Source organism: Labrus mixtus, chromosome 5 (assembly GCF_963584025.1).
Source record: "Labrus mixtus chromosome 5, fLabMix1.1, whole genome shotgun sequence".
Classification (NCBI taxonomy): Eukaryota; Metazoa; Chordata; class Actinopteri; order Labriformes; family Labridae; genus Labrus; species Labrus mixtus.
The window spans coordinates 10,440,107-10,455,518 of record NC_083616.1 but is presented as its reverse complement, the minus strand read 5'-3'; the positions used below and the strand labels follow the sequence as shown (position 1 = coordinate 10,455,518).

Sequence of the window (15,412 nt, the reverse complement as noted above, 5' to 3'; positions counted from 1 at the left end):
ATCTGATGTAATTCCAGATACGTGATGATCCTCATATCTCCATCACGCATATGTTTTATATCCTCGCAGACAGTTTTCAGTTGATAAACGTGACCTTTCCAAGGAAACTAACCTTCACCTCTATTCAGAGTCCAAAAAAAGCTGAGATAACCATCCTGCTCCACCATCCAGCCAGCGAGCTGAGCTCCATAAACAAAGTGTGGTAAGAGCTCCATCATAAAGAGGGGAAAGTGTGTGTAATCTGGAGGTTAGATCAGAAAAATGATCAAGATTGATATGAAGTCTTTAAACTGTATCTTATAGGATAGATGGCAACTTTTTTTTCCTACAGATCTCTGTGTAAGATTATGTTCTTTTATTTTAAGTTTTGGGCCAGTCACTCGAGTTAATAGTTATGAATTAGTAAATTGTCACCTTTTATTTATTTTGCCTGCAAGGTACCACACACTATTTTGGAGTAGGGTATATTCATGCACACCTACACCAACTACCATGGTGCATAGAGAGTGAAAGGCTTGAGGAGGTCAAAACAATCCAGCAACACTTGTAGTGTGAAGATCAACTTGAATAACTTAATTAGACCTTTGTGAGATTTGACCAGGAAAAAAACACTGAGCAGGATCAGTGCAGATCCAGGCCCCCGTTCTGTCTAATAATTAAAAAATGACAGGTATCACATACAAATATGCCTTGCTACATATACCTTTACTAACAACTAAAGACGTATCAAAAGCAGTGGATGCTATAAATGAAATGACTAAGCAATTATTGCAAAAACCAATCCGTCTCTGACTGGAAATATACAGTAAATCTTTCACTTTGTCACACAAACAAAACTTGAAGTTATATCGTAATTTAGGTAGTTTAAATTCACTTAGATATGGAGCCTTATCATCTGATCATATGCTTCCCATATAATAGGTTCTCTGAAATATTTGAAGGTTTATGATATTTTCCAACCAATAAAACATGAAAACTCTCACAGTTAGGCTCCTTTGCTCCCTCGATGTAACATGACAAAAACACAGGTGAGTTTATCTAAAAGCAAGCATAAGTTTAAGCTACCAACTCTAATTTATTGATTTATAGATACTCATCTCTCTGTAATGTACACTCAAATTAACATTTTCATTTCAAACTGAAAACTGGAACATGATAGATGATGGTTACATCAAAAGAGGTATTTAACAATGCATACTTGAATGTACCATGCAGTGAAGCCATATCTTATTGAATCTCAATTTTCAGGTTAGGTGGTTCAGGTGGTTATTGTTACCCTATGCACGCATTGTGCTTCATACGCTGGTGTCATTAATGTGTGTTAGAAACAGATGCCCGATATGATAAACCTGTTATTTGTGAAGCGTTTGTTCATTTGTGAATATATAATACTTTGTCAAATGTCTTAATGTCCCTGTGAATCACAGACTCACAGTGTATGTAGGCTTTATACTTTACTGTTATAATGAAGACCCTGATCTAGCTGCACACGTTCATATCACAATCAACCCCTTCAGATTTCTGGAGTTGACAGGATGTGATTTCTTTCACAAATCTAAGGTTGAATGGCATCAATTGGTTGTGTTAGTATGAATAATGTTTTGGTAATCTGACTCACATTAATATGCTCATAAAGCCTGACTGCCAGAACACTGTGCCCCTCTCAAGGCTGAGTAAAGATCATAAAATAGAGCTGAAATAATAAATTAAGACAGCAATAAGAACATGGAGATTCACCTCTTCACAGAGAAGCAATTTTAACAACAAAAAAGTTGGATACATTGAATTACAATGTTGATTATTTCAGAGCTGCCTACTTGTAAAGCATTTCGGCCATAGATCCCAATACCAATGATTTATCCTTAAATTTCAATATACTGCAGAGTTTCTTCCTTTCTGCCGTGACTTATCAGCTTTTGAAAGAACAAAGAACATCACCATATCTGCCCTTTTTCTTCATGTCGTTTTTCCCATCTCTGTTTATCTTAAACTGAATTGCTCGTGCAACTTCGCCCTCATACCTCTAATCCCCCGTGGCATAACAACCAGCCTTAGCTGAAAGTTTTATCTCAGCTTTGACCTTGACCACTGATTTAAAAAAAAAACGTGATTACAGAGGAGAACTTAGATTTTAGGATAGGATACAGGAAGATAGTTGTATGTGTGTATGAATGGCAGCCTTTTTACTACTTTGAAGAGTTTTATACAAACACAAGAAAACAGAGAGTTGAAGGAAACTGTCTCTCTCTCACCTAATAGTTCAGATAGCTGGTCTAATGGTCAAGTTCAGACCAGCTGTACTGTTCTGAACTTTGTATGTTTGTCACATACACTGCACTTAAACCAATAGAAAAATCATTTAGGTGCAGGCTGTTTTTATGTTTTTATGTCTTCAAATCTTCAACACAAAGGCTTGAATAGTTGTCTGTAAAAGTCTGACGCAGGCGAAGAAACTGGGTGCGGTTGTTATTTTGGTTTCCCTGTAGTTTCTCTGCTTTGAATCTCCCCAGCAACCCTATCAAAATCTCTCCCACGTTAATTATCAAACAGAGGGATTGATCATGCATATTGCTATTGGCCAGCAGCTGCATCAGACCAGATAAGACAGGTGTGACATCACAGGATTGGTGCAACATGGCATGATGTTCCTCCTTCTCTCAGCCCTCACACTGTTAGACAGACAGACAGACAGACAGACAGACAGACAGACAGACAGATGGTAGGAGAGAGAGGACAGAACATCTCACACTGTCTAATCTCATCTAATGTATCTTCTAAAAGAGAATCAGTTATTAATAAACACTCCATTTAACTGAACCTAAGGACCCCGACTCTTCTGCTGCTGAAAAACTCCCAGGAATCATGGTCCGTGTCGCAGCTCTGATAATTTTCCTGGCCTGTATGGTGAGTTGGTCTGGTGATCTCACTTTGTCATCTATAATATCAAAGGATTTTAAAGGATTTTCAGTCAACCGCATGAGTTCAGATTTCTTTATTCTCTCTCTTCAGTATGAAAAACATTACTGGGATATGATCTTTGAACAGGATTGAATAGTAGAAACATATAAGTCTAACTGCTTAAGAGAATTAAATACCAAGTAAATGTCATCTTTAGCAGAAAATGGGACAATGTTATAATTAAACTGTAATTAAGGATCCATTTACCGCTAACAATAAATATACTTTTGTTTCAGCTGTGATACGCAATAAATGTCAAAAGTACACATCTTATTCGAGTGCTGCTGTTAGTAATAGAAGTGCAGAGGCAGACAGCTGCAGTGAGTCACTCAGATAAATGTCTCCACTGATTAAATGTTTGTCTGTAAAATGTGTGGAAGCACTTCAATTCTTCTTGATTAACATTCAGTTTTTATTTTTTTTATTTGAGACTTGTATGAAAGATAAAACTAATTGGCAAATTCATTTTTTAAGTAAAAGTCTAGATGTCTATTTTTGTAACATAGGCATAAGTAACAATTGATTATTGGTTGTCCAAAGTGCATCCATAATGGAGAATAAACGTCTTTAAAAAAATGAATAAATATTTATGCTAACATTTAACATTTAAAACACAGAGCTTAAAACAGGTTTAGAAATGATCCGTTTGCTGTGAAGATACATTTGAATGAGAGTCACATTAATAGTTATTTGTCCATTTTACTGCTTTCCAAAGTTTTAAATATTGTTTTGAATGTTAAATATTTAGAGTTCTTTTTATATATAAAATGCAGCAGCAATTTGTAAGTTTTTCATTTTAAAAAATGTTTTCCACATGTAGTCACACGTGTTGCTGTGATAAACTTTGACCGAGCTCCATTTTTATTGCCTTACAACCCGAGAGGTGACTCTAAGTAGCTGACATGACTGAACAGCAACACAACATTTATGATGCTTTTATGACATTTATGGTGTTGTAAACTCTTAAATTGCTAATTATTGCTATGATAACTAGAGTGTTTTATTTAAAACATGTGTTAACCGATGCAAGGTATAGTGCCAAAATACCAAACTTTAATAAATATCAAAATTACTTCCTGGTGTAGGTATATTTTTACATTTTTACATTTGAAAGAAGGGACTGTATATAAATGTATCTCTCTATTTCTTGTCACGAGTGTGCAACATTACGAGAATCCCCTAATGTATTTATTGACAACTCTTTCCTTCATGCAGGCTCTGTCAGAAGCCGAACATGAGCCCGGCTTTTGTGCTTTCTATGAGGAGTGTGGTCGTAACCCGTCACTTGGAGAAACTCTCATTCCTCCTATCGTCCCCTGTCTCAACTATAGCAGTGCCCGTCTACTCACAGGGGAACACTACAAGAAGCTCCGAGAGGTCTGTGAATCCTGCTCTCTCACAGAATACTGAATCAAAGCATTGAATATGTCCACTCCTAAGTCTGGGTTTTGTCTATTTAATGAGACAATGCATTCCTTTGATGACATGTGGGGTTTGATAATGTGTATTTGTTTTATCCGGCTTTTCTGCTGCAGGTGTGTCCAATTCTGGACCAAGGTGAAGGCAACACATTCGCCTGCTGCTCCATCAAACAGCTAAAATCCCTGGAAATGAGTCTGACCCTGTCCAAGGCAGTGCTGGTCCGCTGTCCTTCCTGTGCTGAGAACTTTGCACACCTGCACTGCATCAACACCTGCAGCCCCAACCAGAGCCAGACAGTCAAAGTTACAAAGGTCATGAACGTCACTACCTCTGGCAAGACGAGGGAGGCAGTAGTAGGTTACAAGGCGTACCTCAGCACTAATTTTGCAGATGCTTCTTTCAAGTCATGTCAAAATGTCAGGATCCCCGCCACAGGGGGTTTCGCCATTGCCACCATGTGTGGTAGATATGGCGCCAAGCTGTGCAACCCCCAGCACTGGTTTGACTTCCAGGGAGACTCTAGTAACGGCCTGGCACCACTGGACATCGACTTCAACCTATTAAAACCAGGAGACACTGCTGGACTACCAGAAGGTGTGATTCCCTACAATGGACGTGCTCTGAACTGTAACGAGACCACCCCATCAGGAGGTCAGGTCTGCTCCTGCCAGGACTGCCAAGAGTCGTGCCCAAAGATGCCGGATCCTCCTCTGCCTCCAGGCCCATTCAGACTGATGGGAACAGACGGCTTCCTTGTGATTTGCATAATCTTACTTTGTCTTTTGGTGTTTGCTTTCCTTCTCTACCTCTTAGCTGCTTACTTGACAAGGTCTCAGAAAAAAAAGTATAAAAACACAGGAAAGAGAAAAGAGAAAGGCAAAGACCAGAACAGTAATGATGTGACTCAGCAGATCATTGATCCGTCAGAGGTGACGTGTGCTGACAGGAACAGCCTGGCTGCCCAAGCTTTCCTAAGCTTACAGTTCCAGCGTTGGGGAACACTCATGGCCACATATCCTCTCTGGGTTAGTTTCACTTAAGTCTTTTTAAAAGAAGGCCTAATTGGACAGAAAAGTGGTTCTCCGCCTGATTAATAAGATACTGTGTATCATTTGTTAAATGTATCTTCTTCATAGGTGCTCCTGGTGTCAGCTGTAGTCGTGGCTGTTTTCGCCGCCGGTCTCAAGTCCATTGAGCTCACCACTGACCCCGTCGAGCTGTGGTCCGCGGCCAACAGCCGAGCTCGCCAGGAGAAAGAATTCCACGACAAACACTTTCAACCCTTCTTCAGGACGAACCAGCTGATCTTGACGGCACCCAGCAGAAAGGGCCACATTTATGAATCTTTGTTATTTGGACCACAGAACTTCAGTGGGCTTGTTTCCAAAGACCTCATCATTGAGCTGCTGGAGCTCCAGCAACAAATTCAGGTACAGTCTACAAACAGAGTTGGACATTGTCAGAGTTTGCAAAAGCTAATCATTTGACTTTAACCCAATGGTTGTTTCTCTATGGCATTTTTAGAAAATTGAGTTCTGGTCAGAGGATCTGAATCGCACAGCAAGTCTGAAAGATGTGTGTTATGCACCACTAAACCCATCCGACCCCTCCCTGACGGACTGTGCAACCAACAGCTTGCCACAGTACTTCCAGAACAGCTTGGACAACATTAACGCTAAGATTAACATGACAGAGCTTGGTGTGACAAAAGAAGTGGACTGGCGGGACCATTTAATCTATTGTTTCAAGTAAGGAGTCTTCAAATATAAAATCAAGATGTCTAAAAGCATTAATTTACCTGCAATTGATCAAAAACCTTAACCTAACCTTCTCTGTCTCCATCTCTTCTCAAGCTCTCCCCTGTCGTTTAAGGACATCACTGATCTAGGCATGAGCTGCATGGCTGATTATGGAGGGCCTGTCTTTCCTTTTCTGGCTGTGGGAGGCTATGATAGTGAGTGACTTTTAGTAATATATTTGCATACGAAACACCTATATGATAAAGAAGTGAAGAACCAGTGTACTTATTGCATCTTTCTATTTTTAGACGACGACTTCACCAATTCAGAGGCTTTTATCATGACCTTCTCCCTCAACAACTATGTTCGAAGCAGCATCAAGTTCAAAGTGGCCATGCAGTGGGAGACAGAGTTTCTTAAAATTGTCCAGGACTACCAGAAAGACCCTGCCTGCAACTTTACCTTTGCGTACATGGCAGAGGTACAATAAAATCTGTGGCTAGCACAAAGGGCTTATGTTGAGTCCTCTTCTCTTCTTCTATATCATCACTTTTATAGCTCTAGGGTCCTTAATCCTGTTTTTCTGTTTGGTCTCCACCTCTATCTACAGAGGTCTCTAGAAGACGAGATTAACCGAACAACCGCAGAGGATATCCCCATCTTCATGATCAGCTATGCTGTAATCTTTGTTTACATTGCTGTGGCACTGGGGGAGTACACTTCATGGAAAAGAATACTGGTAAGACTCCTCAGAGCGACCTTTGTTTTCATACTCAACTGTTTTAGCCAACACTTGAGTGAAACTTGTTCTCAATCATTAGATGGATGAACTTCTAATTACATTTGAAAACATTATTGCTGTGAGCGTTTTAATGTCATGTTGTAATTTAGCTCTAAACAGTGAAAACAATGCAACAAAGAAAGCCTCACAGCCTCATAGCACTGCTAGCATGAATATATGTCTTGTCAAGGTTTCCCAACAATAAAAAAAAATATATATATGTAGGCTATATATAGACATACACAACATGTGTCTAGGATATAAAGGTGTCCATCAATAAAGTAAAGTTGATGAAACAGTACTTTTCACATATATGAGAAGCAGAAACAGCTGCAGTGTCAGCTGCATAGGTCTTATCTCAAAGCACTTAGGTTGGGGCCATGAAGTTATACAATACATAAGACATGATACAGTGAAAGATATGGTTTTGAAATAAGGTTCACTGAGTTGAAAGCAAATCTGGACTCTTATCTCTGTGTTGTGAAGGTGGACTCCAAGTTCCTGGTGGGTCTGGGTGGGATCTTGGTTGTCGGCTGTTCTGTCCTGTCCTCAATGGGTTTCTACTCCTGGATCGGTATCCCCTCTTCGCTGGTTATCCTGCAGGTCGTGCCTTTCCTGGTGCTCGCTGTCGGAGCTGACAACATCTTCATCTTTGTTCTGGAGTATCAGGTGGGTATATTTGTTTGTACCAGGAATGAACCGTTAGCTGGTTTTGCATGCTTTTGCATGCTTTGTGAATTCATTTCAGAGATGATACCCTCTTTTTCTTCCCTCACAGAGAGATGTCCGGAGACATGGAGAGAAAAGAGAGGAGCAGATTGGTCGGGTCCTTGGAAATGTAGCTCCCAGCATGCTCTTGTGCAGTCTCTCTGAGTCTGTTTGCTTCTTTCTAGGTACACACTTTTAAGTTCCTCTTTGGTCAATGTGCAACATGCAACACTGGCACTGTTAAGATTAGACCACAATGCAATTCTGTACACATAAAGTGTTCAAAAGTATCAAGTTTCTCTTCAATGTGTTTATCTGTCTTTATTTGTTCTGCTATCTAAGGGGCCCTGTCCACCATGCCAGCAGTGAAGTCCTTTGCTCTGTATGCTGCTTTGGCTGTGCTCGTGGACTTCATCCTCCAGATGACAGCATTTGTGGCGCTGCTGTCCCTGGATGCCCGACGTCAAGACAACAACCGCTGTGAACTGTTGTGCTGTGTCAAAGTGTCAACCCAGCGTCCAAACAAGCCAAATGAGGGCTTCCTGCTGCCCTTCATGAGGAAATACTACGCCCCAGTCCTACTGCACAGTGTCACCAGATTCATAGTGGTAAAGCTTCCAACGCTTTAGCTTTGATTTAAGAAAAATTTTAATTATTCTCAACCTTTGACCTTTAAAGTGCCTTTAACGTAAAATCAATATCTGTATATTCATGGGATTTGTTCTGGTGTTTTCCTAACAGATGCTGGTTTTCATCTTTATGCTCTGCGGATCATTATTCCTCATGTTTAATGTGACTGTTGGCCTGGATCAGGAGCTGGCCATGCCCCAGGTCAGTATGCGTTGACATGTTCATACATGTAAATGCTTCTTTATACAATGGAGTATTAGGGAGTGAAAATATATCTGAGGTTTCAAGAATTAGGGCTGTACAATAACAAGAATAAAGGAGAAATGGACAAGAATAGAGTGTAATTTTTCAAGGAAAAAGCTGAAATATCATTAGAACAAAGTCATAATTTTAGGCTATGGTTAGTTAGCCTTTGTGTTATTTTCATTTTAAATTTACAATAATTATTTGTTCTTGTTGCAGGGCTCTTATATGCTGGACTATTTCAAGTATCTTTACAAATACTTTGAAGTTGGAGTCCCTGTATATTTTGTCACAAAAAAAGGCTTCAACTTCAACTCTGTGGAGGGTATGAATGCAGTTTGCTCCAGCGTGGGCTGTGATCAGTTCTCCCTAACCCAAAAGATCCAGTACGCTGCCAACTTCCCCCATTTGTAAGTATTTTTTTATATATATGGATTATTTGTTAGGGAAAGATACAATACACACAGGCAAACTGAAAACAGCAACTCCAATGCAAGTATCACAGTGTTTAAAGCGGATGCGGTCTCTAGAAGGGCTCTACGGTCTGAATTAAAGATAAAAACAATTAAGTTAAAAATGAAAAAGGTAAGGTAAGACTGGGTGTAAGATACAATAAGACACACATTTAGCTGTGACATAGTTACAACAAGTAAGCCATGAGTACAAGTTTGTTGCTGAAATAACTAGGATTTGGTGGCTCTCTTATGTTAAGTGGTGAAGTTTACAGTAAGTTTCAAGTGATCAGGATTTTGCTCCCCTAACAGAAAAAGCTGTTTTAGTAAAAGATGTTTTCCAAAACAATACTTTACAATTGCCACTTGAATTTGCAGAAAGGCTGAGGAGCAAGTCTGTTGAAACATTTAAGCTTAACATGATGGAAGTCAATAAAATGTGCAAAACCTAAAATCTTGTATTTACTTAAATTGGGGCCTTGATAGTGTCTTATTTGGGTTTTTGTCCAGAATGTTTAAGGCCCAATTGTAAAGACACTCTACATATTTGGTTACTGATTGGTTGGCTTTCAACCTTGCAGTTAAACCATCAGACAAATGTGAGAATATCATAGTATTTAATAACAAAAAGGCACAGTCTCGTATCAGACAGTTTCGTATCATCTTAAAACAGATAGGATTAGCCTTAATCGTTTGACACATCTTTTAACATGGCTTTAAAAATTAAATTGAGAAATTAAAATTATCCTCATGTACTCCACCTCTGTTACTTGTTCAATAAGTTCACCTCTAATTATGACATTTTGTGGTACGGTTGCAGGTAACTTTTTAAATGGAGAAACAGATTGACTTAGTTTTCTTGGTGCTTAGTGTCAAACAAGAGGCATCCAGCCAAGCTGATACTTTTTCAAATGTTTTAGTTAACTTATCTGATACAGCACCACAAGTTTTATCTGATACATGGAAGACTAGGTCGTCAGTGTACATCTGAAGACCTATACGAGGGCAGATATCTGGCAAGTCGTTAATGCACAAACTGAAAAGGATGGGACCCAGGACAGTTCCTTGGGGATTCCTGTTTCACTTTTGTAAGAACCCTTTAGATATGACTCAAACCATGACAGAGACCATTTTGAAAGTTAGGCTTGGAAAGTTTTGAGAGTAAAATTTAATGATTAAGCGTCCAATGCAGGAACAATCCAGAAACACTGCACGTATAAATTGGTTTCTGTTCAGTACTGTGAAGAGAGGTTGTCTGCCTTTGTCCTTCAATTTATTATTTTTCTCTGACAGATCCTTGAACCTGCTGATATCACAGTAGCAACCTCTTACATACTAGCCATCAGCCATCAGATCAGTTAATAATAAACTCAGTTACATGATCTCCACTGAACAGATAAAGGGTGCCTCTCACTGATTGTGCCAGAAAGAGAGAGTTTAACTATGAAACATCCCTTGGGGTTACTCTTTTAGGATGGAACGTGTCATAAGTGGTAAAGATTGTGTAGCCACCTTGATGCTAATTTTTGAATCATGACACTGAGATATGTAAAAAAAAAAAAATACTTAGTGTTTGAATGAACAAATATCTGAGTAAAGTTTATAGAGTAAATAATATATATTTTCCACCAAACATAACTTGTGAATGATAACCAACACTTAGATAATTATGTTACTCAGAGATCACTGTGACAGAGAGATAAACAACACACTGTTTCCCTGTTATCAGGAGGATTATGAAACTAACTTATCAGCATCTTATCTGCAGCTTACTGACAAACAGAAGATCTCCTGAGAAATTATAGTTTTATATGAAAGTGAAAGATGAGACAGAAAAAGCAACAGTGCTTTGTCAGAAAATGTTTATAAGAAGGTTGAGTTTCTTTGCTTTAAAAAAATAGCTTAAATGGGGTTCCTTTTTGCTTAAAAAGGGGAAATATTACTTTTACAAGTTTCAATTCTCTTTTAGCCAATTCCCCAAAGGGTTCAACTCTTTCACAAACAGATAAAGCTTTTTTCCTGTTGTATTGACATTTGCTCAAAGCTATGATCAGTTTTTTTTAAACATGTAATTTTCAGCAGTACTAAATATTGATGAAACAAAAAAGTTTGGTTTTTGTATGTTCAGAACTTTTGGTGTAATGATTTTTTGAAGCCATTTTTTGTTTTGTTTCACCCCTGACTTTCTTTAACGTATCGATGACATGTTCTGTAGATCCTACATGGCTATTCCTGCTAACTCCTGGGTGGATGATTTCATCGACTGGTTGAACCCTGGATCCAAATGTTGTCGTCTTTACACCTTGGGTCCAAACACTGGAAAGTTCTGTCCTGCAAGCCAATGTGAGAATCCCTTCTGAAGAAAAAAAAATTTCATTCACACAATCTTTTTCACAAATTGAACACATTGTATGTCTTTAATTAACGCCTAACCTGATGCTATGTCACAACAGCTCCTTTCCTGTGTGGGAAAAAGTGTATGGCTACTCCTCCAAACGGTGTCCTCAGACCCAATGAGGAACAATTCAACCGCTTCCTACCGGACTTCCTGGGTAACAGGCCAGACCTGCAGTGCCCTAAAGGGTGCGTGTAGCTGCACATGTATACAGAGCAGCATTTGTTACTTATTTTTTATTGTTTATATGGGAAAAGCAAGTGTGGAAGAAGAAAATAAAACAAAACATAATGAAAGCAAATGAATGCAAGACAATAACAAATGGACTTCTCATTCATTTACCCTATTAAGTCTGATTAAGTCTCTTATAGGTGTAGATTACTCAGTGTACTTGGTCCAAATCTAGTAAACATTTTCCTTTTGGACTTTGAGGGTAAATTACAAATATTTCTTATATTATGTATATTCATTTATCAATAGCTGGTCGGTCAGATTTCAGCCATTTCTTTTTGACAGCTCTATTGCTCGCTGTCTGTCGCATTTATAGCAGTTTTTTTATCATTTATAATCTGCTCATTGCATACAGTGTCACCCATATATACTGTACTGCACATTAAAGGGATTAACTCCAATAATGTTATTAATTGGTTTATAGATTTCCAGCCAATAAAATGTGGTAGTTACTGGCGTCATTATTCAACAGAAATCCCACCATTTGATTGAACAAGTTGAGCTCCACTGTGCGAGACATATTCTTCTCCAGCCCTGCTTGGAAATATTAAGATTTCCTATCTTTTCCCACTTTTCTTTGATGTATCTTTTTTTTTTAACTTGGACTTGAGTGTGCAATTATATAGCCTACTCCTGCGTCATTAATAAATTCAATTTCACTTTTTCTGCTATCTTTCAACAGAGGTCTTGGAGCGTATGACACAGCTGTGGTGAGAGATGAGAGTGGAGAAATTATAGGTGAGTCATATCTAATCATTTTAAAGCTGACAAACATCCCATATTCTTTCAATTGAAATGCTTACAAGCGAGTTTGTCTTCTTCCCCTTCTGTTCCCAGCTACTCGCTTCATGGCTTACCACACACCTTTAACCAACTCTCAAGAGTTCACCGCTGCGCTGCAGAAGTCCAGAGAGCTTGCCCACAACATCACGATGGGCATGAGGGCAATACCAGGAACCTCACCTGACTTTGAAGTATTTCCTTACACGTATGTACCTTTAAATCCTGAGCTTCATCTTTGACCTTCTACTGAGAATATTATCCCCTCTACAGCTCCATGAATGCATCTTTTCTGTATTTACAACATTGACTCTTTTCAGTCTGTAGTTTCTGACCAGAATTTCTCTTTACTCTGACTACCAGGGTGACCAGTGTATTTTACGAGCAGTACCTTACTATCGTGCCTGAAGGACTCTTTAACATCTCCTTGTGTCTGCTGCCGACCTTTGTGGTGTGCTGTCTGCTGCTGGGTTTGGACCTGCGCTCGGGTTTGCTTAACTTGATCACCATCATCATGATCGTTGTGGATACTGTTGGTATCATGACACTGTGGGACATCGATTATAACGCAGTGGCCCTCATCAATCTGGTCACGGTAAGACCATGTCTGTGAAGGGGATTAAAGGTGTTCTCCACAAAAAAACCTCTCAGAAACTTCAAATTTATTTGACTTGGAGGGTTGATTTCTCAAAGATTCAGTTTTTTCCACCAGACTCCTGTATAATGAAATGAATCAGTTGCATCATGGGTATTGTAGGATCCAGTGATGTTGGAGCTTAACCTAAACTAAGTTCAGTTCAGTTCAGACCTTTATTGTCCCTGGAATTGGGATTTGATTTACAGCAGTGGACAAAAACACAACAGATAAAAAGACAGGACAGATGAATATCTGGAAATTTAAGCCTCCACTGTTTATATTTATCCTCCACTGTTTGTATGTTGATGACCCCCACAGGGATGTGTCTAAAGGTTGGCATTGGCCCTCATTGAAATCTGATTGGCTACCTCTGGTGTTTTGCAAAAAGGCTGCTATTAGGGATTTCTCACTGTACTTAACTTTCCTCTTTGTGTTGTTTGCAGGCAGTGGGCATCTCTGTGGAGTTTGTGTCTCATATGACGAGATCGTTTGCACTCAGCACTAAACACACACACGTAGAGAGAGCAAAGGAGGCGACAGCCAACATGGGCAGTGCAGTAAGTAACTATAAGACAATCCAGAGCAGGCATTATTGATCACTCACCAATATATAGCAAGTAGCATTCAAATATAAACTGACATGTAGTGCTTCTCAAAAGTTAGTGAAGTGTATAAGTCCTAAAAGAAGTTGTTTGAGTTTAATATGATTCTTTTGTTGCCTGTAGGTGTTTGCTGGTGTTGCAATGACCAACCTGCCAGGCATCCTGGTGCTGGCGTTTGCAAAAGCACAACTCATACAAATCTTCTTCTTCCGACTAAACCTGATCATCACACTTCTGGGCTTGGCTCATGGACTCATATTCCTCCCTGTGCTGCTCAGCTACTTCGGTATGTTTTTAACAGGTCGTTCTTTTGAATGCAGCACAGACATGTCAGGAGCTATTATGAAATAGAATTTAAAAATTCACATTTTGATGTTTCTTTTCCTCAGGTCCGAGTGTGAATAAAGCTGTGTTGCTGCAGCAGCAGCAGCAGCAGCAGGCCAAAGCAAAGGCCGAGCAGGAGCTGGAGATGAGAAACACAATTGAACACATTTATGATAACATGAGTTATGAAGACAATGAAATAAAACAGAAGGCGGATGCAAAGGCTCCTAAAGACGTGGACAATACTTCACAGATTGAAGCAAACCATCAGGCACAGAAAGAGATGAAAATTGATCGTTTCTGAGCACATATGAGAAAACTGTTAAATCTTTAAAGAGTGAATACTTCTGTAACAAACTGAACAAGGATGGACACGTAAAAAGGACAAAGTTAGTAAACAAGGAGTCATGTAGTTGTGCCAGTATGGAAATCATTAACTTAACTATGTACCTCAATCACAAATGGACCAGTGGGACTGAAACAGCAACACACAGTTGTGCAATATCTTCGGGCAATCAAAGAGTGGACGATTGCAACGAGACAATGGTCCTGTCTCGACCAATAAGAAGCCACATATCTGTCTTCATAAGAGCTGCAGCTGGGCATCATTCGTTGTTCAATGGTCTAAATAGTTTTGACAGGACACGAAGTTGACAAATGTTCTATAAACTGTCATTTTGTATGTTTTTTTTATTGACTGTAATTATTTTGTATGTGTGAGTATTTCACATTAGCACTGTTAAGAGTGATTGAAAGGAGCACACACTCCAGCATTACGTATTATAGTTTCTCATTGTTGTACAATGTGCAATCAGAAAAATTATGTTTGTTTTTTTGTGTTTAACTCAGCATAATACTTAGAATTATTTATGGTACACAAAACATTTTGAAAAAAAAATTATACTGCCAAAAGATTCTGTACAAATATTTTGAGTGCTTCAGTGTTTATTTGTGCCTCTTGTTATTGTCCCTCCAGCTTTTAGGCCGATTGAGCTCCAGTCAGTTGAATTTAATAATTTGTATTTACAAAATGTTGCCATACTAGACATTTGCCCAGCCTTTAATTGATCTGGATTTTCTGAGGCATAAAGGATAAGAAGATGAATAGAAGGTGCCTGACTGGAATCCTCCAGAAATCAACACCATCCTCTGTCCCTGGATCAAACACCGACTCTGAACATAACCACTGAATCTTACTTGAATCAAAAGATACTAAACAGGTGCATTTAATGTTGAATATGTCAATAAAATGTTTATTTAACAAAGTTATTTCTTGCAGTGATGTTGGGAAATATGTAAGTGAAAGTTCAGAAAAATTAAACCCAGTTGCCAAGACTCTTACAATTTCCCTTTTCTTCAGAAAATTTGACAAAATAACTATAAAGATGGTCCGACATCAAAGAAGTTTTAATCACTTTATTGTTCTGTTTTTTAGGGGAAATAATTTTAGATATAAATAATACGTTTGGTGTCTTAATCATTTTGCTTTATGACTCAAAACGTTCAAACA

The 15,412-nt window shown here is 38.8% G+C and overlaps 1 protein-coding gene and 1 long non-coding RNA gene across 2 annotated transcripts; one reads left to right on the top strand and one right to left on the bottom strand.

Moving 5' to 3' along the window:
* The first annotated feature begins 2,680 nt into the window (after positions 1–2,680).
* npc1l1 (NPC1-like 1) lies at positions 2,681–15,237 on the top strand. The gene is made up of 21 exons (XM_061037731.1): positions 2,681–2,904; positions 4,174–4,335; positions 4,494–5,405; positions 5,517–5,810; positions 5,905–6,128; positions 6,234–6,334; positions 6,428–6,600; positions 6,730–6,858; positions 7,387–7,569; positions 7,679–7,793; positions 7,951–8,216; positions 8,350–8,439; positions 8,701–8,891; positions 11,149–11,276; positions 11,387–11,516; positions 12,242–12,297; positions 12,397–12,547; positions 12,703–12,934; positions 13,420–13,533; positions 13,702–13,864; positions 13,968–15,237. Exons 1-21 carry the CDS (start codon positions 2,863–2,865, stop codon positions 14,204–14,206), a joined length of 4,095 nt encoding a protein of 1,364 aa, XP_060893714.1. The 5' UTR covers positions 2,681–2,862; the 3' UTR covers positions 14,207–15,237.
* LOC132973986 (uncharacterized) lies at positions 10,732–11,049 on the bottom strand. The gene is made up of 2 exons (XR_009673086.1): positions 10,937–11,049; positions 10,732–10,875 (listed from the first exon to the last, which is right to left on the bottom strand). It is a non-coding gene; the product is annotated as an uncharacterized LOC132973986 (long non-coding RNA).
* Positions 15,238–15,412: the final 175 nt, after the last annotated feature.

Coding starts and splice junctions, on each gene's coding strand:
- npc1l1 (XM_061037731.1), top strand. CDS start 2,863: ATGGTCCGTGTCGCAGCTCTGATAATTTTCCTGGCCTGTATG. Junction 5,406..5,516: donor TGGCCACATATCCTCTCTGG/GTTAGTTTCACT, acceptor TCTTCTTCATAG/GTGCTCCTGGTGTCAGCTGT. Junction 12,548..12,702: donor TTTGAAGTATTTCCTTACAC/GTATGTACCTTT, acceptor TCTGACTACCAG/GGTGACCAGTGTATTTTACG.